At 43.6% G+C, this 27,315-nt stretch overlaps 1 protein-coding gene across 1 annotated transcript in view; it reads right to left on the reverse strand.

Moving 5' to 3' along the window:
• Window positions 1–27,315, reverse strand: part of LOC110533100 (cell adhesion molecule DSCAML1) — a 184,291-nt gene that overhangs the window by 111,131 nt on the left and 45,845 nt on the right. Inside the window, 2 exon segments of the mRNA XM_036990184.2 lie at window positions 3,462–3,740; window positions 3,924–4,070. Coding sequence (XP_036846079.2) covers window positions 3,462–3,740; window positions 3,924–4,070 — 426 coding nt within the window.

Genomic DNA, 27,315 nt, shown 5'->3' on the forward strand with positions numbered 1-27,315 from the left:
TGTGCATCTGTAGAAGTTTGTGAGTGCTTTTGGTGACAAACCAAATTTCTTCAGCCTCCTGAGGTTGAAGAGGCGCTGCTGCGCCTTCTTCACGATGCTGTCTGTGTGAGTGGACCAATTCAGTTTGTCTGTGATGTGTATGCCGAGGAACTTAAAACTTGCTACCCTCTCCACTACTGTTCCATCGATGTGGATAGGGGGGTGTTCCCTCTGCTGTTTCCTGAAGTCCACAATCATCTCCTTAGTTTTGTTGACGTTGAGTGTGAGGTTATTTTCCTGACACCACACTCCGAGGGCCCTCACCTCCTCCCTGTAGGCCGTCTCGTCGTTGTTGGTAATCAAGCCTACCACTGTTGTGTCGTCCGCAAACTTGATGATTGAGTTGGAGGCGTGCGTGGCCACGCAGTCGTGGGTGAACAGGGAGTACAGGAGAGGGCTCAGAACGCACCCTTGTGGGGCCCCAGTGTTGAGGATCAGCAGGGAGGAGATGTTGTTGCCTACCCTCACCACCTGGGGGCGGCCCGTCAGGAAGTCCAGTACCCAGTTGCACAGGGCGGGGTCGAGACCCAGGGTCTCGAGCTTGATGACGAGCTTGGAGGGTACTATGGTGTTGAATGCCGAGCTGTAGTCGATGAACAGCATTCTCACATAGGTATTCCTCTTGTCCAGATGGGTTAGGGCAGTGTGCAGTGTGGTTGAGATTGCATCGTCTGTGGACCTATTTGGGCGGTAAGCAAATTGGAGTGGGTCTAGGGTGTCGGGTAGGGTGTCGGTGATATGGTCCTTGACTAGTCTCTCAAAGCACTTCATGATGACGGAAGTGAGTGCTACGGGGCGGTAGTCGTTTAGCTCAGTTATTATATATCATGTGTTATTATATATTATATGTTATTATATATGATATATTATTATATATTATATGTTATTTTATATTATGTGTTATTATACAGTATATGTTATTATATATTATATGTTATCATACAGTTGAAGTCGAAAGTTTACAGTCATTAAAACTTGTTTTTCAACCACCACAAATTTCTTGGAAAGTCGGTTAAGACATCTACTTTATGCAGGACACAAGTACAATTATTTACAGACAGATTATTTCACTTGTAATTCACTGTATCACAATTCCAGTAGGTCAGCAGTTTACATACACTAAGTTGACTGTGCCTTTAAACAGCTTGGAAAATTCCAGAAAATTATGTCATGGCTTTAGAAGCTTCTGATAGGGTTATTGACATCATTTGAGTCAATTGGAGGTGTACCTGTGAATGTATTTCAAGGCCTACCTTCAACCTCAGTGCCTCTTTGCTAAACATCATGGGAAAATGAAAAGAAATCAGCCAAGACCTCAGAAACAAATTGCAGACCTCAACAAGTCTGGTTCACCATTGGGAGCAATTTCCAAAGGCCTGAAGGTACCAGGTTCATCTGTACAAACAATAGTATGCAATTATAAACACCATGGGACCATGAGGCTGTCATACCGCTCAGGAAGGAGACGTGTTCTGTCTCCTAGAGATGAACATACTGTGGTGCGAAAAGTGAAAATCAATCCCAGAACAGCAGCAAAGGACCCTATGAAGATGTGGAGGAAACAGGTACAAAAGTATCTATATCCACAGTAAAACAAGTCCTATATCGACATAACCTGAAGGGCCGCTCAGCAAGGAACAAGCCACTGCTCCAAAACTGGCATAAAAAAGTCAGACTACGGATTGCAACTGCACATGGGGACAAAGATCGTACTTTTTGGAGAAATGTCCTCTGGTCTGATGAAACAAAAATAGAACTGTTTGGCCATGATGACCATCGTCATGTTTGGAGGAAAAAGGGGGAGGCTTCCAAGCCGAAGAACACCATCCCAACCGTGAAGCACGGGGGTGACAGCATCATGTTGTGGGGGTGCTTTGCTGCAGGAGGGATTGGTGCACTTCACAAAATAGATGGCTCCATGAGAGAGAAAAATGATGTGGATATATTGAAGCAACATCTCAAGACATCAGTCAGGATGTTAAAGCTTGGTCGCAAATGTGTCTTCCAAATGGATAATGACCCCAAGCATACTTCCAAAGTTGTGGCAAAATGGCTTAAGGACAATAAAGTCAAGGTATTGGAGTGGCCATCACAAAGCCCTGACCTCAATCCTATAGAACATTTGTAGGCAGAACTGAAAAAGTGTGTGCGAGCAAGGAGGCCTACAAACCTGACTCAGTTACACCAGCTCTGTCAGGAGGAATGGCCAAAATTCACCCAACTTATTGTGGGAGGCTTGTGGAAGTCTACCCGAAACGTTTGACCCAAGTTAAACAATTTAAAGGCAATGCTACCAAATACTAATTGAGTGTGTAAACGTCTGACCCACTGGGAATGTGATGAAAGAAATAAAAGCTGAAATAAATCATTCTCTCTACTATTATTCTGACATTTCATATTCTTAAAATAAAGTGGTGATCCCAACTGACCTAAAACAGGGAATTTTTACTAGGATTAAATGTCAGAAATTGTGAAAAACTAAGTTTAAATGTATTTGGCTGAGGTGTATGTGAACTTCCGACTTCAACTGTATATTATGTTGTATTATATATTTTGTGTTATTATATATTATGTGTTATTATATATTATGTGTTATTATACAATATTTGTTATTATAGATATTATATGTTATTATATATTATGTGTTATTATACAGTAAATGTTATTTTCTGTTATGTGTTATTATATGTTATGTGTTAATATATTATGTGTTATTATACAGTATATGTTATTATTTATAATGCGTTATTATATATTATATGTTATTATATATTATATGTTATTATATATTATGTGTTACTATATATTATATGTTATTATATATTATATGTTATTTTATATTATGTGTTATTATACAGTATATGTTATTATATATTATGTGTTATTATATATTATATGTTATTATATATTATATGTTATTTTATATGATGTGTTATTATACAGTAAATGTTATTATATATTATGTGTTATTATACAGTATATGTTATTATATATGATGTGTTATTATATATTATATGTTATTATATATTATGTGTTATTATACAGTATATGTTATTATATATTATGTGTTATTATATAATATATGTTACTATATATTATATGTTACTATATATTATATGTTATTATATATTATATGTTATTTTATATTATGTGTTATTATACAGTATATGTTATTATATATTATATGTTATTATATATTATATGTTACTATATATTATATGTTATTATATATTATATGGTACTATACATGATATGTTATTATACATAATATGTTACTATACACTATATGTGTGAAGGTGTGTGTGTGAGTGTATCTGTATATGGCTGTTTGTTTTGGGGGTCTGTGCTAACCTTACCCCCCCCCCCCCCCCCCCCCCCCCCCTACTCCCACTCTCTAGCCCCCCCTCTACTCATCTCCTTACCTATGACATAGAGTGCTCCGGACACCTCCTTGGAGCCGAAGCTGTTGGTGACCTCACAGGCATAGCTGCCGCTGTCCTCCTGCCTGAGGTCACTAATGGTCAGACCTGTGAGGCGCCGCGTCCAGTGGGCATCGGAAGGCAGTGGGCGGCCGTCCTTCAGCCAGCGCACTGTGGGGCTGGGGTACCCTGCTGCAATGCAGGGAAGCTCCACACTCAGACCCGCCCGCACCTCCCCCGCTAGGAAACTGTCCAGGATAGTGGGAGACGACTCTGTGGGGTCTGGAGGAGAGGGGGGAGACAGCTTACACTTTGGACTGGGGAAGGGTGTGGGATGTTGATTAATAACTCACATACTATTTATTCATATTCACAGACATACTGTATATTACACACACAGAACACTGTATACTGGGATTCTGAGAAATATTGACACTGACATACTTTACACACAGTCCTACTCACCCATGACAGACAGCCTGGCTCCATTGCTCTGGCGTGTCTCTCCACTGTATTTGTGCTTGGTGATGCAGCGGTAGGTGGAGAGGGCATCCTCCTTCTGGACATCTGAGATGTACAGAGCACCAAAGGATGTCAGGAAGAACCTGTTAGCTGTTAGAAAGAGAGAGAGAGAGAAAGACAGAGGTAAAACTATTTAACAAAGCCTCAAAATAACTAAACATCCTCAACGAACAACTTAGTCAGCGCAGAGTGACTGAAATATACAGATCCTTGGCAACCTGTCATTGCCAAGAGGAAACACACTGAACTCTCTGTCAAACATGCAATATAATCACATTGTGAAACACTTTGGTCAGTCAAAAATGGTCAAACACTCATCACATACAGTACAGTCTTTATCACCATCTCTACTCCAGTAATGTTATCATTGTTGTGGTGGTTATAGAACACAACAAGATGAGCCCAGGTCTGGTAAGTGGGTCAGTGTGTGATGTACCCTGCCAGACTGTGCCCTATTTTCAGCCTGTGCCAATCTGACAGGCCCTGCCCACTTATTGAAGTGGTAGAAGGGGAGAGAGGGGGAGAGGGAGAGAGAGATAGAAGGAGAGAGAGAGTAGGAGAGAGGGAGAGATAGGGAGAAAGGAGAGAGGGAGAGCAGGTGAGAGGGTGAGAAAGGGATAAAGGCAGAGAGAGGGAGAGAGAGGGAGACAGAGGAGAGAGAGGGAGAGAGGGAGAGAGGGAGAGAGAGGGAAAGTGGGAAAGAGAGGGAGAGTGGGAGAGAGAGGAGAAAGGGAGAGAGAGGGAGAGAGGAGAGAGCAGAGGGAGAGAGAAGAGAAGAGAGGGAGAGAGGGAGATAGGAGAGAGGGAGAGCGAGAGAGAGAGAAGGAAAGAGGGGAGAAGGGAGAGAGGGAGAGAGGGAGACTGTGCAGGCTGACAGACTGTGTGTGTGTTGAGGGTAGGGGTACAGGGGCTGTAATTTCACAGTCAGCCCTTGTTTGCACCCCTGAATTAAGCCTTACAGGATAATGTGCACTTTAAGATTTCAACCCCCATAACACCAACCGCCACGCTGTCACAACACACTGACATGTAGACAGAGAGGGAGAGAGAGAGAGAGAGAGAGAGAGAGAGAGAGAGAGAGAGAGAGAGAGAGAGAGAGAGAGAGAGAGAGAGAGAGAGAGAGAGAGAGAGAAAGTGGGATAGAACTAGGGAAAGAGAGATCTGTCACAAACAGATGCTGTGGAGACACCTCCAAAACAGGAGCCATCTTAATCACATGATCTCCTCCACTATCCACCCATCTTAATTGTTTCTCTTGTTTATTCAATTTCTCTATCTTTAATCATCTCTCTCGATCTATCCGTCTTAGCCCTCACAATCACTTTTTCCCCTTACACACTCTCTCTTTCCTTCCTCTATCTCTTCCTCTCTCTCTCTCCCTCACGTTCTCTCTCTCTCTCTCTGTCTCTCGTCTCCCTTTCTGTCTGTTGTTAAGCAGAGTGGCAGACAGAGTAAAATATTAATTACTAAATCACTGTACTCCCCAAAATTCTATTCATGCTGACTTGACTGTATAAAGTGAGAAGCAAGCCAATGTGATGCACCAGATAAAGAGCCAGTTCACCACATTCCCTCTTCTAGCCTGCTGGTCTGCTACCCTGTTACGCTGCTACCCTGTTACGCTTCTACCCTGCTACCTTGTTACGCTGCTACCCTGTTACCCTACTACCCTGTTACGCTTCTAACCTGTTACGCTTCTACCCTGTTACGCTGCTACCCTGCTACCATGTTACGCTGCTACCCTGTTTGTCTTCTACCCTGCTACACTGTTACCCTTATACCCTGCTACACTGTTACCCTTCTACCCTGCTACCCTGTTACGCTTCTACCCTGCTACACTGTTACCCTTCTACCCTGTAACCCTGCTACCCTGTTACGCTGCTACACTGTTACCCTGTTACACTTCTACCCTGTTACCCTGCTACACTGTTACGCTTCTACCCTGTTACGCTGCTACCCTGTTACCCTGCTACCCTGTTATGCTGCTACCCTGTTACGCTGCTACCCTGTTACCCTGCTACCCTGTTACCCTGTTACCCTGTTACCTTGCTAACCTGTTACACTGTTACCCTGTTACGCTGCTACCCTGTTACCCTGCTACACTGTTACCCTGTTACCCTGCTACACTGTTACCCTGTTACCCTGCTACACTGTTACCCTGTTATCCTGCTACACTGTTACCCTATTACCCCGCTACCCTGTTACCTTGCTAACCTGCTACACTGTTACCCTACTACTCTGCTACCCTGTTACGCTTCTACCCTGCTACCCATCTAACCTGTTACCCTGCTAACCTGTTATGCTGCTACCCTGCCACCCATCTACCCTGCTACCTTGTTACCCTGCTACCATGTTACCCTGCTACTCACCGGCCTGTTGCTCTCTGTTGGGCTTGTCAGTCAAGGACACACTAGGTCAGCAGAGAACAAGCAGGGTGTGAAAGATTAAAGGCAAGGTGGAGCAGAAGAAGGAAGAGCAGGAGGAGAAAAGTGAGTGTGTGTGTTCATACAGTATGTGTGTCTGTGTGTGAGACGGAATAACAAAAAAGCGTGGGCACCTCTCTATGTCTCTATGTGTATGTGCGTGTCTGTGTGTGTGTATGTCAATGAATACTGTAATTATGTGGGTTAGACTGCTGAGCTTGGGGCTTGTTGTCAAACACAGGACAGGAAGGCCTGCTGGTGGGCTTCCCTGTCAAAATCACACTGCTTTCAAGTCAGCCTGGAACACACTACAAAACCTATAGACATGCTGTTGGGTAGCAGGCAGAATCTGGGAGGGTTGTATGAGGAGAGAGAGGAGAGGGAGAACAACTAAAATAAGGATGGAGAGAGATGGGGAGAGATATGGGGGAAGCAACTGAGAGAGAGATATCCAACCAAAAACATAGAGACCCAGAAAACCTGAGACTACGCCTTCACTACAGTGAATCACTAAAACAATACAGAAATACACTACTGAAAAAGAAGGAACAGCACGTCAGAAATCAGCTCAATGTAGTTGAAGAATCCATAGAATCAAACCACTTCTGGGAAAATAGGAAAACTCTAAACAAACAACAACATGAAGAGTTATCTATACAAAACGGAGATGTGTGGATAAACCCCTTCACCAATCTTTTTGGCTCAATAACAAAGAACAAACAGCTAAAATATTTACAAGATCAAATACAAATCTTAGAATCTGATCACCCCAATCCACAAAAGTGGAGACAAATTTGACCCCAATAACTACTGTGTGTCACGCCTGCTCCAGCTCTTCCCCCTTGGCACTTGGCGCCAGGCTGCCCTGCATTACGCACTCCCGCCCCCATCATTACTCGCACCTGCCGTCCCTCGTCACGCGCGTCAGCGATATTGGACTCAATCACCTGTTCATTACCTCCCCTGTATGTGTCAGTTCCCTGCTCTGTTCCCCGTTGCTGCATTGATTGCCGTCTGTCTTTGTGTTTCCCAGTGCTGACGTTGTTCCTATTCCGTTGCATGTCCGTTCCTAATTAAACATCCCCGTATCTGCTTCTCTTCTGCAGCATCGTTCCTTACACCATGGGATATGCGTCAACAGCAACCTTGGGAAAATCTTGAGCATTATCATTAACAGCAGATTTGTACATTTCCTCAGTGAAAACAAATGTCAAATTGGCTTTTGCCAAATTACCGTACGACAAACCACGTATTCACCCTCATTGACAAACAAACAAACCAAAACAAAGTCTTCTCGTGCTTTGCTGATTTCAAAAAAGCTTATGACTCAATTCGGCATGAGAGTCTGCTAACTAGAATGCTATTTGGCCCTAAACAGAGAGTACACAGTGGCAGAATACCTGACCACTGTGACTGACCCAAACTTAAGAAAAGCTTTGACTATGTATAGACTCAGTGAGCATAGCCTTGCTATTGAGAAAGGCCACCGTAGGCACACATGGCTCTCAAGAGAAGAAGGCTATGTGCCCACTGCCCACAAAATGAGGTGGAAACTGAGCTGCACTTCCTAACCTCCTGCCCAATGTATGACCATATTAGAGAGACATATTTCCCTCAGATTACACAGATCCACAAAGAATTCGAAAACAAATCCAATTTTGATAAACTCCCATATCTACTGGGTGAAATTCCACAGTGTGCCATCACAGCAGCATGATTTGTGACCTGTTGCCACAAGAAAAGGGCAACCAGTGAAGAACAAACAGCATTGTAAATACAACCCATATTTATGCTTATTTATTTTCCCTTATGTACTTTAACCATTTGTACATTGTTACAACGCTGTATATATATATAATATGACATTTGTAATGTCTTTATTGTTTTGAAACTTCTATATGTGCAATGTTTACTGTTAATTTTTATTGTTTATTTCACTTTTGTATATTATCTACCTCACTTGCTTTGGCAATGTTAACACATTTCCCATGCCAATAAAGCCCCTTGAATTGAATTGAATTGAATTGACAGAGAGAGAAGTTGAGAGAGAGAGAGAGAGAGAGAGAGGTTGAGAGAGAGAGAGAGAGAGAGAGGGGTTAAGAGAGAGAGAGAGAGGGAGAGAGAGAGAGGTTGAGAGAGAGAGAGAGAGAGAGAGAGAGGTTGAGAGAGAGAGATAGAGATATACACACAGAGAACCAGAGAGAGAGAGAGATAGAGAGAGAGACAGTGTGTGTGTGTAACGTCAGCAGTAGGGTAGGGTGTGGGTCTGAGCCAGTGTATGTGACTGTGTGAAAGTGTGTTTGAGTCAGTAGCAGCCTCGTTTCCTCACATGCAAATGAAGACAGCGGCACACAGCTAACGAGGCCCATATTTCCACTTCCTCACTGGGGCCATTATTTATTGATGTTCTGCGTCTTTCCCCCCTCCCTCCCGCTCTCGCACTTTCTTCCCTCTCTCCCTGTTGCTAGGGGCTGCTTCCCATCCTGCGGGTACCTCTGTGACGATGTTTGGGGTGCAGTCGCTCGCTAACTCGCCCGCCCCTCCCCTACTTCACTGTAGGCAAACAGACAGAGAGGCACCAAAACACACACGAGTGCACGCACACACACACACACACACACTAGTGGGTCAAAGTTCAGGCATCTTTGTATTGGTAAATAATTAGAGTGAGTGTGGTACTCAAAATCTCAAAAAGGAAGGGATGATTTAAAGTTCCATAGATGTGGAAGTGTCTTAGAGAGGATATTCATAGTTTGACATTAGATATCTGTCTTCCCCTGCCCCCCCTCTTCAACAGAGAAAGAGTTGGAGGGAAGGGAAGAGGGTGGGAGAAGGTGGGAAGAGAGAGGGGGATAAACAACGGATGAAAGAGAAGGGACTGTCACTGAGAGAAGAAAGAAAGAAGAAACTGAGTGGATTTGGGAGACATTCTGTCTGTAGTGCTGGAACATGCTCGCATACAGAAATACACTCACACGTACACATACTCAAACACACACACACACACACACACACACACACACACACACACACACACACACACACACACACACACAGGCATGAGCCTCAGCAGGTTTAAAATAGAATAAGAGAACACTGGCCCTAGCTATAAAAAAAAACTGAATAAAAAACAGCACTGCAATTATATCAGCACCATCTACAGGGTATCAGCACACTAAAAACAGAGAACAGAGTGATTACTATAGTAAAGAGTGAATCAACTGACTGAATCAGCACCACGGACAGTAAATCATTCCAATAAAGAGTGAATCACAGACAGAGAATCACTCCAATAGAAAGTGAATCAACCTACTGAATGAACACCATGGACAGAGAATCACTCCAATAGAAAGTGAATCAACCTACTGAATCAGCACCATGGACAGAGAATCACTACAATAGAGAGTGAATCAACCTACTGAACTAGCACCATGGACAGAGAATCACTCCAATAGAGAGTGAATCAACAAAGAGTGAATCATAGATAAAGGTGACTGGGAAGAGAATAGGGGAAGAGAGCTGAGCCAAGGATAGAGTAGATAACAGCTCAGCCACATTGTAGTGTGCTCCAATCATATTGTTAACATATCCACAAAGCTATACTAACCCATGAATGGAATAGAATAGGTGCTGTGTCTGAATTCAAAATTAGACCCCACAACACTCCCTCCCCCTTTCTCGCTTTCTCCACTCCCCCCTTTCTCCTGGTGCATTAAAAGGCTGAAGTAGTAGCAGGTGTCAGCCAATTAAATATATACACCTCCCACCCCCCACCCCCTCCACTAATGCACAATTTATCAATGGTGCCCTCTTCACTCCTCTCAATTCACATTCAAAGCAGCTTTATTGGCAACACCGATGTGTTATAACTAATCCTGCTGTGTTAGCCCCGCCCCTTTCCATCTAGCACACAAAAGGCTCTTTGTTAGCATGACCACACAGTTCAGTCATGTCAGGATTAACGCAGAAACCTTCACTATCAGTCATATCTACAGAATGAGTGAGGGATATCTGAATCTCTCTCTCTCCCTCTGCCGATCTATGGTGGGCAGTAAGGGCTGGGGGTTGGAAAGATAGAAAAAGACATGAGCTTTGTCATATTTTCATTAAAAAGCTACGCTTCACCGTCTCGTTCTAACTACAGCCCTCTCCCCTAACTAATCCTGACCGCTTACCTCATCCCTCAATCATCCTTCCTTCTCTTCCTCCTTCTCTCCTCTCCTCTCCTCTCCTCTGGTCTGTTTGTTGATGAAACTATGACCTACAGACAACCCCCCAGACTCTATTCTTTAACTCTACTAACATTTACAATGAGCAATGAGGAGGAGGAGGATGGGGAGAGAGAGGGGGTAACAGTCTATAAGTGGAGGAGGAGACAGAGAGAGGGGGAGGAGGAGAGAACGAGGGAGATAGATAGAGGGGTACAAGACAGAGGGAGAGGGTACAGTCCAGTTGTTTCCACTACATTGGGAACTCGTCTCTTCTGCTCCACTGGCTGCTCTGTCCCAATTTAACCAGTGTGACTTTAAATAGGGGGGAGGGGTCAGCGACCCCACACAGAGACTGATAGGCCATTGTGCAGGAAAACATTAGAATTTGCCTAGTAAATAAAGGTTAAATAAATAAAAAAGGACACAACATCCCCATAAACCACTATACAGTGGGGAGAACAAGTATTTGATACACTGCCGATTTTGCAGGTTTTCCTTCTTACAAAGCATGTAGAGGTCTGTAATTTTTATCATAGGTACACTTCAACTGTAACAGACGGAATCTAAAACAAAAATCCAGAAAATCACATTGTATGATTTTTAAGTAATTCATTTGCATTTTATTGCATGACATAAGTATTTGATCACCTACCAACCAGTAAGAATTCTGTCTCTCACAGGCCTGTTAGTTTTTCTGTAAGAAGCCCTCCTGTTCTCCACTCATTACCTGTTTGAACTGCACTTGTTTGAACTCGTTACCTGTATAAAAGACACCTGTCCACACACTCAATCAAACAGACTCCAACCTCTCCACAATGGCCAAGACCAGAGCGCTGTGTAAGGACATCAGGGATAAAATTGTAGACCTGTACAAGGCTGGGATGGGCTACAGGACAATAGGCAAGCAGCTTGGTGAGAAGGCAACAACTGTTGGGGCAATTATTAGAAAATGGAAGAAGTTCAAGATGATGGTCAATCACCCTCAGTCTGGGGCTCCATGCAAGATCTCATCTCGAGGGGCATCAATGATCATGAGGAAGGTGAGGGATCAGCCCAGAACTACACTGCAGGACCTGGTCAATGACATGAAGAGAGCTTGGACCACAGTCTCAAAGAAAACCATTAGTAACACACTTCGCCGTCATGGATTAAAATCCTGCAGCGCACGCAAGGTCCCCCTGCTCAAGCCAGCGCATGTCCAGGCCCGTCTGAAGTTTGCCAATGACCATCTGGATGACCCAGAGGAGGAATGGGAGAAAGTTATACCTTTTTGGTCTAAACTCCACTTGCCGTGTTTGGAGGAAGAAGAAGGATGAGTACAACTCCAAGAACCCCATCCCAACCTTGAAGCATGGAGGTGGAAACATCATTCTTTGGGGATGCTTTTCTGCAAAGCGGACAGGACGACTGCACCATATTGAGGGGAGGATGAATGGGGCCATGTATCGCGAGATCTTGGCCAACAACCTCCTTCCCACAGTAAGAGCATTGAAGATGGGTCGTGGCTGGGTCTTCCAGCATGACAACGACCCGAAACACACAGCCAGGGCAACTAAGGAGTGGCTCCGTAAGAAGCATCTCAAGGTCCTGACGTGGCCTAGCTAGTCTCCAGACCTGAACCCAATAGAAAATCTTTGGAGGGAACTGAAAGTCTGTGTGTGTGCAAACCTAGTCAAGAACTACAGGAAACTTATGATCTCTGTAATTGCAAACAAAGGTTTCTGTACCAAATATTAAGTTCTGCTTTTCTGATGTATCAAATACTTATGTCATGCAATAAAATGCAAATTAATTACTTAAAAATCATACAATGTGATTTTCTGGATTTTTAAATTCAGTCTGTCACAGTTGAAGTGTACCTATGATAAAAATGACAGACCTCTACATGCTTTGTAAGTAGGAAAGCCTGTAAAATCGGCAGTGTATCAAATACTTGTTCTCCCCACTGTATCTATACTGTAGAAACTACAGGCCAAGGACATATGCACTGCCTTACAGATGATGGATCTTAATTTGAGTCAGTTTGCTAAAGCAGGAAGATAATCCTGCAGCAACAAGAAATTTGAATTATTATGTTGATTATAATAAATTAGGGGTTGATAAATGTTTATTGAGGGAAAATTAAGTCTGAAAATTCAAAACGGAAATTACAACTTCAGAAGCCTTTTTAAACCTCAAATATACTTCAAGTTTAAAATGTTGTCATGCAACAGGGTGATCAAATTAAGATCCTACCTAAATACTGTATAAATACCTAATCAGGGGCACACGAAAAATTACTGTACAGAAAAATAGTCGAGGGTCACAGTGTCATTGCAGACAACTATAGACACAGATAAAAGGGCTATAGGACACCCCTTTAAAGACTACAGGGACCTTATAAACACCTAGTAACAGACAAAGAGGATAGATATATAAAGCAGACCTATAAATATCAGAGGGAGAGACGTGGAAACAGGGCTACATAATTCATGATGTGTGTTTCAAGTGCCTGGTAACATCTGGGAGGGCAGTGCTAATGTGAGTCCCTGGAGAGCGCACACACACACGAGCAACAACAGTTGACAACACTTTACATTTTAGTAATTTAGCAGACGCTCTTATCCAGAGCAACATATAGGAGGAATTAGGGTTAAGTGCCTTGCCCAAGGGCACATCGACAGAGCTTTAACCTAGTCGGCTCGGGGATTCAAACCATCCTTTTGGTTACTGGCCCAAAGCTCTTCCCGCTAGGCTACCTGCTGCTCCACAACACACACACACACACACACACACACACACACACACACACACAGTAAACTGAAACTGTACATACATTTGCAATAGCTGTAGGATGAACAGATCTCAGTAAGTAAAAACATCCCACAGTCACTGACCATTGCCCCCTCCTCCTTGATTTAGAGGGAGGGAGCGAGACGACCACATGGTGTGTGTGTGTGTGTGTGTGTGTGTGTGTGTGTGTGTGTGTGTGTGTGTTGTGCTGTGCCTTAGCCTAGTCAATGGCCTGGGGCAGTGTGCTGCATTAGCTGCACTGAGTGAGCTGACTGGTCCATCCCTATTAGAGCTCTGGTGGCAGAGGAGTGTCACAACCCAGCCAAGAGGGACAGATCTCACTCAATCTCTCTTTCTACCTCTCCTTCTCTTTCTATTTCTCACACAAACAAAGTAAGTCGACAGAGACTGCATGGATAGAGACTGCGAGGCACTCATTGGCCAGAGACAGACCTCAAATGCACCACAGAGCACACACCGACAGAGCACACACCGACAGAGCACACACCGACAGAGCACACACCGACAGAGCACACACCCGACAGAGCACACACCGACAGAGCACACACCGACAGAGCACACACCGACAGAGCACACACCGACAGAGCACACACCGACAGAGCACACACCGACAGAGCACACACCGACAGAGCACACACCGACAGAGCACACACCGACAGAGCACACACCGACAGAGCACACACCGACAGAGCACACACCGACAGAGCACACACCGACAGAGCACACACCGACAGAGCACACTCACATAAAAAGGCCATAAACTGGAAAAAACAACATACAATAAGACATTCAGTGAATGAGCTACAGACCAGGTGTAAACAACAGGACACACACAGACTGTTTTATAAAGCATTTTACGGAAAGCATACATTTTACGGGCTCCTGACCAATTGTGCTTCATTGTATATTTTTTGGAGTCGATCTTAACTTTTTTTGGACATCATGTTTCTGCCATCGTTTCCTATGATCGAAAAGAGCTTCTGGACATCAGAACAGCCATCACTAACCTCAATTTGGATGAGGTCTTCTACTTCGAAGAGTCGGAGGCGAAAGACATGTTGATTATCCCGGACAAGGTCCAAATCCCCGACCTTTGAAGAAGGAAGAGACGGTGCGATAGAGGCCGGTGCGCCGGCCCCCTGATGCCAGTGAATAAACCGGCTCTACCGGCTGTTCTATTGGCGAATGTACAATCACTGGAGAAAAAACTGGACGAGCTCCGTTCACGACTATCTTATCAAAGGGACTGGAATATACTGTGCTTCTTGGAGTCATGGCTGAACAAGGACATGGATAACAGTTTATACGGTGCATTCAGAAAGTATTCAGATCCCTTCCCTTTTTCCAGATTTTGTTACGTTACAGCCTTATTCTGAAATTGATTCAATAAAAACATCCTTATCAATCTACACACAATACCCCATAATGACAAAGCCAAAACTGTTTTTTAGAAAGTCTTGCAAATTTATTACCAATAAAAAACAGAAATACCTTATTTACATAAGTATTCAGACCCTTTGCTATGAGACTTGAAATTGAGCTCAGGTGCTTCCTGTTTCCATTGATCATCCTTGACATCTGAATACTTCCCCAAATGCACTGTACACTGTAATATTGAGGTGCACCCCCTTTTGCCCTCAGAACAGCCTCAATTCCTCAGGGCAAGGACTCTACAAGGTGCCCAAAGCGTTCAACAGGGATGATGGCCCTTGTTGACTCTAATGCTTCCCAAAGTTGTGTCAAGTCGGTTGGGTGTCCTTTGGGTGGTGGACCATTCTTGATACACACGGGAAACTGTTGAGCGTGAAAAACCCAGAAGCGTTGCAGTTCATGACACACTCAAACAGTTGCGCCTGGCACCTACTACCATACCCCGTTCAAAGCATACATACATACACAATCCCTGTCTCAATTGTTTCAAGGCTTAAAATCCTCCCCTTCATCTACACTGATTGAAGTGGATTTAACAGTTGACATTAATAAGCAATCATAGCTTTTACCTGGATTCACCTGGTCAGTCTGTCATGGAAAGGTGTTCCTAATGTTCTGTACACTCAGTGTACATCCAGCTGTTTATTCTATGCATCAGCAGGACAGAACGGCAGAGTCCAATAACATAAGATGTGTGTATCTTTATTAATAACAGCTGGAGTACAATCTCTAATATTAAGGAAGTCTCAAGGTTCTGCTCGCCTGAGTTAGAATACCTCATGATAAGCTGCAGACTATTCACCAAGAGTTTCCATCTGTATTTTTTGTAGCTGTCTTTTGACCACCACAAACCGATGCTGGCACTAAGACAGCACTCAATGAGCTGCATAGGGCCATAAGCAAACAGTAAAATGCTCATCCAGAGGCAGCGCTCCTAGTGGCAGGGGATTTTAATGCAGGGAAACTGAAATCTGTTGTACCTCATTTTTTACCAGCATGTCACCTGTGCAACCAGAGGAAAAAAACTCTAGATCACCTTTACTCCACACACAGAGACACAAACACAGCTCTCACTAGTCCTCCATTTGTTAAATCCGACCATAACTCTGCTTACAAGCAAAAACTCAAACAGGACTACCAAACAGGACTACCAATTCCAAGATGGAGCAGCATTAAGACCTGTTTGTTTTTGTCCCATGTAAATATTCAGTATTTTTCAAATTTTTTCTATACATTTCATTATATTTCAATCTCTTTTTTTCAATTTTTCGAATTAAATATACCTTCCTGCAACCCGTCTCACCCAATGTGGTACGGATCTGCTATTTTTTAGACCTTATAACTGGAACCTCCATCAGAAGCTAGCCAGCTAAGTAGCTACTAGCTATTTAGTCATTGTTAACCACTGCTAGCGGTCTTTACCTTTAGCCCGGACACCAGCCGCTTTAGCCCGCATAATACCTGCCAGTCTGCACAGCGCGATATCAGCCCTGAGCATATCGGAATGCTTTTTCCCCCACTACATCAGCGCTGTTACCAGTGGTTGTCTTACCTGTTGTTGTCTTAGCTCTCCCAATCAACACCTGTGATTGCTTTATGCCTCTCCCTAATGTCAATATTTTTTTATTTTACCTTTATTTAACTAGGCAAGTCAGTTAAGAACAAATTCTTATTTTCAATGATGGCCTAGGAACAGTGGGTTAACTGCCTTGTTCAGGGGCAGAACAATAGATTTTTACCTTGTCAGCTCTGGGATTCGATCTTGCAACCTTTCGGTTACTAGTCCAACACTCTAACCACCTGGCTACCTGCCACCACTATGCCTTGATTACTGTTGTTTAGGGCAGCTCTCAATGTTTTATTTTACTGCGGAGCCCTTAGTCCTCCTCAACATGCCTCAGATAGCCCCCTTTGTCCCACCCCCCACACATGCAGAGACCGCACCTAGCTTGACTGGCGCCTCCAAAGATGCAACCTCTCCCATTTTCACTCAATGCTTAGATTTACCCCCACTGTACTCGAACCCTACCATACCCTTGTCTGTACACTATGCCCTGAATCTATCCTACCACGGACAGAAATCTGCTCCTTTTATTCTCTGTTCCCAATGAACTAGACGACCAGTTCTTACAGCCTTTAACCGTACCCTCATCCTACTCCTCCTTTGTTCCTATGGTGAGGTAGAGGTTAACCAAGGCCCTGCAGCCCCCAGCAACACTCCAATTCCCCCAGGCACTCTCATTTGTTGACTTCTGCAACCGTAAAAGCCTTGGGTTCATGCATGTTAAAACCAGAAGCCTCCTCCCTAAGTTTGCTTTATTCACTGCTTTAGCACACTTTAGCCAACCCTGATGTCCTAGCCGTGTCTGAATACTGGCTAAGGAAGGCCACCAAAAATTCTGAAATTTCCATCCCCAATTTTAACATTTTTCGCCAAGACAGAACTGCTAAAGGGGGTGGAATTGCAATCTACTCTGTCATACTATCCAGATCTATGCCCAAACAGTTTGAGCTTCTACTTTTAAAAGATCCATCTCTCCAGAAATAAGTCTCTCACTGTTGCCTCTTGTTATAGACCCCCCTCAGCTCCCCGCTGTGCCCTGGACAACATATGTGAATTGATTGCCCCCCATCTATCGTCAGAGTTCGTACTGCTAGGTGACCTAAATTGGAATATGCTTAACACCCCGGCCGTCCTACAATCTAAACTAGATGCCCTCAATCTCACACAAATTATCAAGGAACCTACCAGGTACAACCCCAAATCAGTATGGGTACCCTTATAGTTATCATCCTGACCAACTTGCCCTCTAAATACACCTCTGATGTTTTCAACCACGATCTCAGCAATCACTGCCTCATTGCCTGTGTCCGTTATGGGTCCGCGGTCAAACGACCACCCCTCATCACTGTAAAACGCTCCCTAAAACACTTCTGCGAGCAGGCCTTTCTAATCGAACTGGCCCGGGTATCCTGGAAGGATATTGACCTCATCCCATCAGAAGAGGATGCCTGGTTGTTCTTTAAACGTGCTTTCCTCACCATCTTAAATAAGCATGCCCCATTTAAAAAATGTAGAACTAAGAACAGATATAGCCTTTGGTTCACTCCAGACTTGACTGCCCTTGACCAGCACAAAAACACCCTGTGGCGTACAGCACTAGCGTCGAATAGTCTCCGTTATATACAACTTTCAGGGAAGTCAGGAACCAATATACACAGTCAGTTAGCAAAGGCTAGCTTTTTCAAACAGAAATTTGCATCCTGCAGCACTAATTCCAAAACGTTTTGGGATACTGTAAAGTCCATGGAGAATAAGAGTACCTCCTCCCAGTTGCCCACTGCATTGAGACTAGGAAACACTGTCACCACTGATAAATCCACGATAATCGAGAATTTCAATAAGCATTTCTCTACGGCTGGCCATGCTTTCCACCTGGCTACCCCAACCCTGGCCAACAGCTCTGCACCCCCCGCAGCAACTGGCTCAAGCCCCCGCCCCGCTTCTCCTTCACCCAAATCCAGACAGCTGATGTTCTAAAATAGATGCAAAATCTGAATCTCTACAAATCAGCTGGACTATACAATCTGGACCTTCTCTTCCTAAAATTATCCGCCGCCATTGTTGCAACCCCTATTACTAGCCTGTTCAACCTCTCTTTCGTATCGCCTGATATTCCTAAAGATTGGAAAGCGGCCACAGTCATCCCCCTCTTCAAAGGGGGAGACACTCTAGACCCAAACTATCCTGCCCTGCCTTTCTAAAGTATTCGAAAGCCAAGTGAACAAATAGATCACCGACCATTTCGAATCCCACGGTACATTCTCCGCTATGCAATCTGATTTTCCGAGCTGGTCACAGTTGCACCTCAACTACGCTCAAGGTCCTAAGCAATATCATAACTGCCATCGATAAAAGACAGTACTGTGCAGCCGTCTTCATCGACCTGGCCAAGGCTTTCGACTCTGTCAATCACCGTGTTCTTATTGGCAGACTCAACAGCCTTGGTTTTCCCTAATGACTGCCTCACCTGGTTCACCAACTACTTTTCAGATAGAGTTCAGTGTGTCAATCGGAGGGCCTGTTGTCCGGAACACTGGCAGTCTCTATGGGGATGCCACATGGTTCAATTCTCGGGCTGACTCTTTTCTGTGTACATATCAATGATGTCGCTCTTGCTGCGGGGGATTCTTTGATCCACCTCTACGCAGCCGACACCATTCGGTATACATCTGGCTCTTCTTTGGACACTGTGTCCTTCAACTGCTCTTAAATGCTAGTAAAACGAAATGCATGCTCTTCAATTGATCACTGCCTGTACCCTCCCGGCTGACTAGCATCACAACTCTGAACGGTTCTGACTTAGAATACGTGGACAACTATAAATACCTAGGTGTCTGGCTAGACTGTGAACTCTCCTTACAGACTCACATTAAGCATTTCCAATCCAAAGATAAATCTAGAATCGGCTTCCTATTTCGCAACAAATCCTCCTTCACTCATGCTGCCAAACATACCCTCGTAAAACTGACTATCCTACCGATCCTTGATTTCGGCAATGTCATTTACAAAATAGCCTCCAACACTCTACTCAGCAAATTGGATGCAGTCTATCACAGTGCCATCCGTTTTGTCACCAAAGCCTCATATACTACCCACCACTGCGATCTGTATGCTCTCGTTGGCTGGTCCTCGCTACATATTCGTCATCAAACCCACTGGCTCCAGGTCATCTATAAGTCTTTGCTAGGTAAAGCTCTGCCTTATCTCAGCTCACTGGTCACCATAGCAACACCCACCCGTAGCACGCGCTCCAGCAGGTATATTTCACTGGTCATCCCCAAAGCCAACACCTCCTTTGACCATCTTTCCTTCCAGTTTTCTGCTGCCAATGACTGGAACGAATTGCAAAAATCACTGAAGTTGGAGACTTATATATCCCTCACTAACTTTAAGCATCAGCTGTCAGAGCAGCTTACTGATCGCTGCAGTTGTACACAGCCAGTATGTAAATAGCCCATCCAACTACCTACTGTACCTCATCCCCCTATTGTTTTTATTTGCTTTTTTTGCTCTTTTGCACAGCAGTATTTCTACTTGCACATCATCATCTGCACATATATCACTCCAGTGTAAATTCATAAATTGTAATTACTTCGCCACTATTGGCCTATTTATTGCCTTACCTCCTTACTTTATTTGCACACACTGTATACACATTTTTCTATTGTGTTATTGACTGTACGTTTGTTTATCCAATGTGTTGTTGTTTTTGTCGCACTGCTTTGCTTTATCTTGGCCAAGTCACAGTTGTAAATGAGAACTTGTTCTCAACTGGCCTACCTGGTTAAATAAAGGTGAAGTACAAAAAAAGTACAAAAAATAAAGGAAATCCCGCTACACCCTCCGACGAATCATCAAACAGGCAAAGCATCAATACAGGACTAAGATCGAATCCTACTACACTGGCTCTGATACTCGTCGGATGTGGCAGTGCTTGCAAACTATCACAGATTACAAAGAAAAACCCAGCCGAGAGCTGCCCAGTGACGCAAGGTAAGCAAGACTGAACCATTCGTTAGAGTACCAGCTTTCCCAGACGGCTGTCTAATCACACTCTCCGTGGCCGAGGGGAGTGAGACCTTTAAATAGGTTAACATTCATAGACGGATAACCAGGACGCATTCTCAGAGCATGCGCTGACCAGCGGCCAATTGTCTTCACTGGCATTTTCAACCTCTCTCTGACCCAGTCTGTACTACCTACATGTTTCAAGCACACCACCATAGTCCCTGTGTCTAAGAACACGAAGGTAACCTGTCTAAATGACTACCGCCCCATAGCACACACATCTTAAGCCATGAAATGCTTTGAAAGGCTGGTCATGGCTCACATCAACACCATCCTCCCAGAAACCCTAGACCCACTCCAATTTGCATACCTCCCCAAAAAATCCACAGGTGACACAATCTCTATTGCACTCTACACTGCCCTTTTCTACCTGGACAAAAGGAATATCTTCGTGAGAATGCTGTTTATTGACTACAGTTTAGCGTTCAACACCATAGTACCCTCCAAGCTCATCACTAAGCTAAGGACCCTGGGACTGAACACTTCCCTCTGCAACTGGAACCTGGACTTCCTGACATGCCACACAAGGTGGTGAGAGTAAGCAACAACACATCCGCTACACTGACCCTCAACACGGGGGCCCCTCAGGGGTGCGTGCTCAGTCTCCTCCTGTACTCCCTGTTCACTCACGACTGTTCACTCACGCACAACTCCATCATTAAATTTTCAGACGACGCGACGGTGGTAGGCCTGATAGGCCCGAACACACACCCAGGACTACCTGGCAGGTTAGGTTCCTGCCTTTCTAGGGAGTGTTTCCTAGCCACCGTGCTTCTACATCTGCATTGCTTGCTGTTTTAGGCTGGGTTTCTATATAGCACTTTGTGACATCGGCTGATGTAAAAAGGGCTTTATAAATACATTTGATTGATTGATGGATATATGCACACTCACTAGACTCTACACACACACATGCATATTGACACCACACACACACTCACACATAGACACACTTCCACACTCTTCACATAAGCTGTTGCTACTCTGTTAATTATATATCCTGACTGCCAAGTCACTTTTACCCCTACCTACAGTGCCTTGCGATAGAATTCGGCCCCTTTGAACTTTGCGACCTTTTGCCACATTTCAGGCTTCAAACATAAAGATATAAAACTGTATTTTTTTGTGAAGATTCAACAACAAGTGGGACACAATCATGAAGTGGAACGACATTTATTGGATATTTCAAACTTTTTTAACAAATCAAAAACTGAAAAATTGGGCGTGCAAAATTATTCAGCCCCTTTACTTTCAGTGCAGCAAACTCTCTCCAGAAGTTCAGTGAGGATCTCTGAATGATCCAATGTTGACCTAAATGACTAATGATGATAAATACAATCCACCTGTGTGTAATCAAGTCTCCGTATAAATGCACCTGCACTGTGATAGTCTCAGAGGTCCGTTAAAAGCGCATGAAGAACAAGGAACACACCAGGCAGGTCCGAGATACTGTTGTGAAGAAGTTTAAAGCCGGATTTGGATACAAAAAGATTTCCCAAGTTTTAAACATCCCAAGGAGCACTGTGCAAGCGATAATATTGTAATGGAAGGAGTATCAGACCACTGCAAATCTACCAAGACCTGGCCGTCCCTCTAAACTTTCAGCTCATACAAGGAGAAGACTGATCAGAGATGCAGCCAAGAGGCCCATGATCACTCTGGATGAACTGCAGAGATCTACAGCTGAGGTGGGAGACTCTGTCCATAGGACAACAATCAGTCGTATATTGCACAAATCTGGCCTTTATGGAAGAGTGGCAAGAATAAAGCCATTTCTTAAAGATATCCATAAAAAGTGTTGTTTAAAGTTTGCCACAAGCCACCTGGGAAACACACCAAACACGTGGAAGAAGGTGCTCTGGTCAGATGAAACCAAAATGTAACTTTTTGGCAACAATGCAAAACGTTATGTTTGGCGTAAAAGCAACACACCATCCCCACTGTCAAACATGGTGGTGGCAGCATCATGGTTTGGGCCTGCTTTTCTTCAGCAGGGACAGGGAAGATGGTTAAAATTGATGGGAAGATGGATGGAGCCAAATACAGGACCATTCTGGAAGAAAACCTGATGGAGTCTGCAAAAGACCTGAGACTGGGACGGAGATTTGTCTTCCAACAAGACAATGATCCAAAACATAAAGCAAAATCTACAATGGAATGGTTCAAAAATAAACATATCCAGGTGTTAGAATGGCCAAGTCAAAGTCCAGACCTGAATCCAATCGAGAATCTGTGGAAAGAACTGAAAACTGCTGTTCACAAATGCTCTCCATCCAACCTCATTGAGCTCGAGCTGTTTTGCAAGGAGGAATAGGAAAAAATGTCAGTCTCTCGATGTGCAAAACTGATAGAGACATACCCCAAGCGACTTACAGCTGTAATTGCAGCAAAAGGTGACGCTACAAAGTATTAACTTAAGGGGGCTGAATAATTTTGCACGCCTCATTTTTCAGTTTTTGATTTGTTAAAAAAGTTTGAAATATCTAATAAATGTCGTTCCACTTCATGATTGTGTCCCACTTGTTGTTGATTCTTCACAAAAAAATACAGTCTTATATATTTATGTTTGAAGCCTGAAATGTGTCAAAAGGTTGCAAAGTTCAAGGGGGCCGAATACTTTCGCAAGGCACTGTATATGATACTGTATTACCTCAACTACCTCAACTACCTCGTACCCCTTCACAGTGACTCAGAACTGGTACTCTTTGTATATAGCCTCGTTATTGTTTTTATTGTGTTAAAATAATTATTCAGCAAATATATTTCCTACTTTTTAACTCTGCATTGTTGGGAATGGGCTCGTAAGTAAGCGTTTCAAGGCAAAGTCTACACCTGTTGTATTTGGTGCATATACCAATAACATTTCATTTTATTTGACTGCATGTGAGGTTAGAGAGTGGGAGTGTTCACTGATCAAGGGTCACTGAGGGGCCTGGCTACCAGCTGCTTTGTAATCATATCTTCTTACCCTGAATTATTGAGAGCTGTCTTGTCAGTGGTTTGGGGTTAAAGAGAACACACACACACACCTCAGACACCTTCAATTATTCACCCGCTTACACACGCACACGCACACACACACACACACACACACACACACACACACACACACACACACACACTGCTTTACGAACCCCACGCAACCCCACAGCTCTTATCCAGAGCGACACATAGGAGGAATTCGAGTTAAGTGTCTTGCTCAAGTGCACATCGACCATCCTTTTGGTTACTGGCCCAAAGCTCTTCCCGCTAGGCTACCTGCTGCTCCACAACACACACACACACGCACACACACATGCACGCACACACTGCTTTATGAACCCCACACAAACCACAAAATTACACAATGTGCACACAAATCAAATCAAAGTTTATTGGTCGTGTACACAGTTTAGCAGGTGCAGCAAAATGCGTATGTTTTCTAATAATGCAGTAAACTATCAAACAAGTACACAAATCATCTGAAATGTATTCCCTCCTCCTGTGTGATCTCTCATGTACTTGTCCTCTGTCCTCCCTTCCCACCCACTCACATCAATCACCTAGCTGCCATGTTGACATGGCCTCTATGTAGGTTTGAACAACTAATAGACTGCCTGGACAGGGAAATCAATACTGCTGATTGAGTGGTCTTGTAGAAACATGGCACTCGGCTGACCACCAGTGATCTGGATTCATACCCAATGATGTCTTTGGTCATCCCTGGACATCTGGATTCCCTGCCTCAATTCAGATGGGTCTAGATGTCTTTGGTCATCCCTGGACATCTGGATCCCTGCCTCAGTTCAGATGGGTCTAGATGTCTTTGGTCATCCCTTGACATCTGTTTCCATGTCCATTTCTTGCTTTACTGGATGGGTTCCCTGCCTTGTTTGAACTCGGTTCATACCCTTGTCCCATTGTATAGTTAGATGTAATCACTCAGAATGCATTGTACTGTACGGTACATCAACATTTTGAGTTTGAGTGTATTTTTATCTGTACAGGGACAGTGCACATAGATCAACTTTTCAGTAAAAGTGACGGTTTTAGCCAGCCAGCTAATTTTCAACCGCAATCCCTGGGCGGGTTTCTATTGCGTGTACTGTATACTCTAGTATATGTACGGTGGGATATATTATGTGGAATATCTGTCTAGCCCCTGATTAAGACAAAGAGAGGATGACAGGATTAGATAGAAAATCACTTTCTTTTACTATGAGAACAGGATGAGGCTGAGACGAGGAGGAGGAGGTCTAAGAAGGAGAGAAGGAGAGAGTGGGGAGGAGAATGGATGAAGACTATCTCCTGAGCCACGAGCTGGTTAGTAAATAAGCGTTTCCTCTAACACGATTTCTTAGCAGAGTCTGCTGTAATCTCCCTGGGCTAATCCCTCTTTAGCTAGCCTAAACAAAAGAAGAGAGGAGAGAGGGAGAAAGGAGAAAACCCTCTTAACTCAAATCCTATTTCTTAACCCAAAGAAGCCTAACCCTTATAAACCCTAACACCCTATAGACCATAGCAGGGCATCATCTATCCTTACTGAGTCTTGATCTATAGACTAATGCCAGACCTCTCTCACTATAGTGACTTGACAGAACTCTTAGTATAGTGACTTGTCAGACCTCTTACTATAGAGACTTGCCAGACCTCTCTAACTATAGTGACTTGCCAGACCTCTCATCATAGTGACTTGTCAAACCTCTTACTATAGTGACTTGTCAAACCTCTTACTATAGTGACTTGACAGACCTCTTACTATAGAGACTTGCCAGACCTCTCTCACAATAGTGACTTGTCAGACCTCTTACTATGGTGACTTGTCAGACCTCTTACTATAGAGACTTGTCAGACCTCTTACTATAGAGACTTGTCAGACCTCTTACTATAGTGACTTGTCAGACCACTTACTATAGAGACTTGTCAGACCTCTTACTGTAGTGACTTGTCAGACCTCTCATCATAGTGACTTGTCAAACCTCTTACTATAATGACTTGTCAGACCTCTCATCATAGTGACTTGTCAAACCTCTTACTATAGAGACTTGTCAGACCTCTTACTATAGAGACTTGTCAGACCTCTTACTATAGAGACTTGTCAGACCTCTTACTATAGAGACTTGTCAGACCTCTTACTATAGAGACTTGTCAGACCTCTTACTATAGTGACTTGTCAAACCTCTAACTATAGTGACTTGTCAGACCTCTCATCATAGTGACTTGTCAGACCTCTTACTATAGTGACTTGTCAGACCTCTTACTATAGAGACTTGTCAGACCTCTTACTATAGAGACTTGTCAGACCTCTTACTATAGAGACTTGTCAGACCTCTTACTATAGTGACTTGTCAAACCTCTTACTATAGTGACTTGTCAGACCTCTTACTATAGTGACTTGTCAGACCTCTCATCATAGTGACTTGTCAGACCTCTTACTATAGTGACTTGTCAGACCTCTTACTATAGAGACTTGTCAGACCTCTTACTATAGAGACTTGTCAGACCTCTTACTATAGAGACTTGTCAGACCTCTTACTATAGTGACTTGTCAAACCTCTTACTATAGTGACTTGTCAGACCTCTTACTATAGTGACTTGTCAAACCTCTTACTGTAGTGACTTGTCAGACCTCTCGTCATAGTGACTTGTCAAACCTCTTACTATAGAAACTTGTCAGACCTCTTACTATAGAGACTTGTCAGACCTCTTACTGTAGTGACTTGTCAGACCTCTCATCATAGTGACTTGTCAGACCTCTTACTGTAGTGACTTGTCAGACCTCTCATCATAGTGACTTGTCAAACCTCTTACTATAGTGACTTGTCAGACCTCTCATCATAGTGACTTGTCAAACCTCTTACTATAATGACTTGTCAGACCTCTCATCATAGTGACTTGTCAAACCTCTTACTATAGTGACTTGTCAGACCTATTACTATAGTGACTTGTCAGACCTCTCATCATAGTGACTTGTCAAACCTCTTACTATAGTGACTTTTCAGACCTCTTACTTTAGTGACTTGTCAGACCTCTTACTATAGTGACTTGTCAGACCTCTTACTATAGTGACTTGTCAGACCTCTTACTCTAGTGACTTGTCAAACCTCTTACTATAGAGACTTGTCAGACCTCTTACTATAGTGACTTGTCAGACCTCTTACTATAGTGACTTGTCAGACCTCTTACTATAGTGACTTGTCAGACCTCTTACTATAGAGACTTGTCAGACCTCTTACTATAGTGACTTGTCAGACCTCTTACTATAGTGACTTGCCAGAGCTCTTATTATAGTGACTTGTCAAACCTCTTACTATAGAGACTTGTCAGACCTATTACTATAGTGACTTGTCAGACCTCTTACTATAGTGACTTGTCAGACCTCTTACTATAGAGACTTGTCAGACCTCTTACTATAGTGACTTCTCAGACCTCTTACTATAGTGACTTGCCAGAGCTCTTATTATAGTGACTTGTCAAACCTCTTACTATAGAGACTTGTCAGACCTATTACTATAGTGACTTGTCAAACCTCTTACTATAGTGACTTGTCAGACCTATTACTATAGTGACTTGTCAGACCTCTCATCATAGTGACTTGTCAAACCTCTTACTATAGTGACTTTTCAGACCTCTTACTTTAGTGACTTGTCAGACCTCTTACTATAGTGACTTGTCAGACCTCTTACTATAGTGACTTGTCAGACCTCTTACTCTAGTGACTTGTCAGACCTCTTACTCTAGAGACTTGTCAGACCTCTTACTATAGTGACTTGTCAGACCTCTTACTATAGTGACTTGTCAGACCTCTTACTATAGTGACTTGTCAGACCTCTTACTATAGAGACTTGTCAGACCTCTTACTATAG

The sequence above is a fragment of the Oncorhynchus mykiss genome, chromosome 10 (genome assembly GCF_057628025.1).
Source record: "Oncorhynchus mykiss isolate SJ-2025 chromosome 10, ASM5762802v1, whole genome shotgun sequence".
Lineage (NCBI taxonomy): Eukaryota > Metazoa > Chordata > Actinopteri > Salmoniformes > Salmonidae > Oncorhynchus > Oncorhynchus mykiss.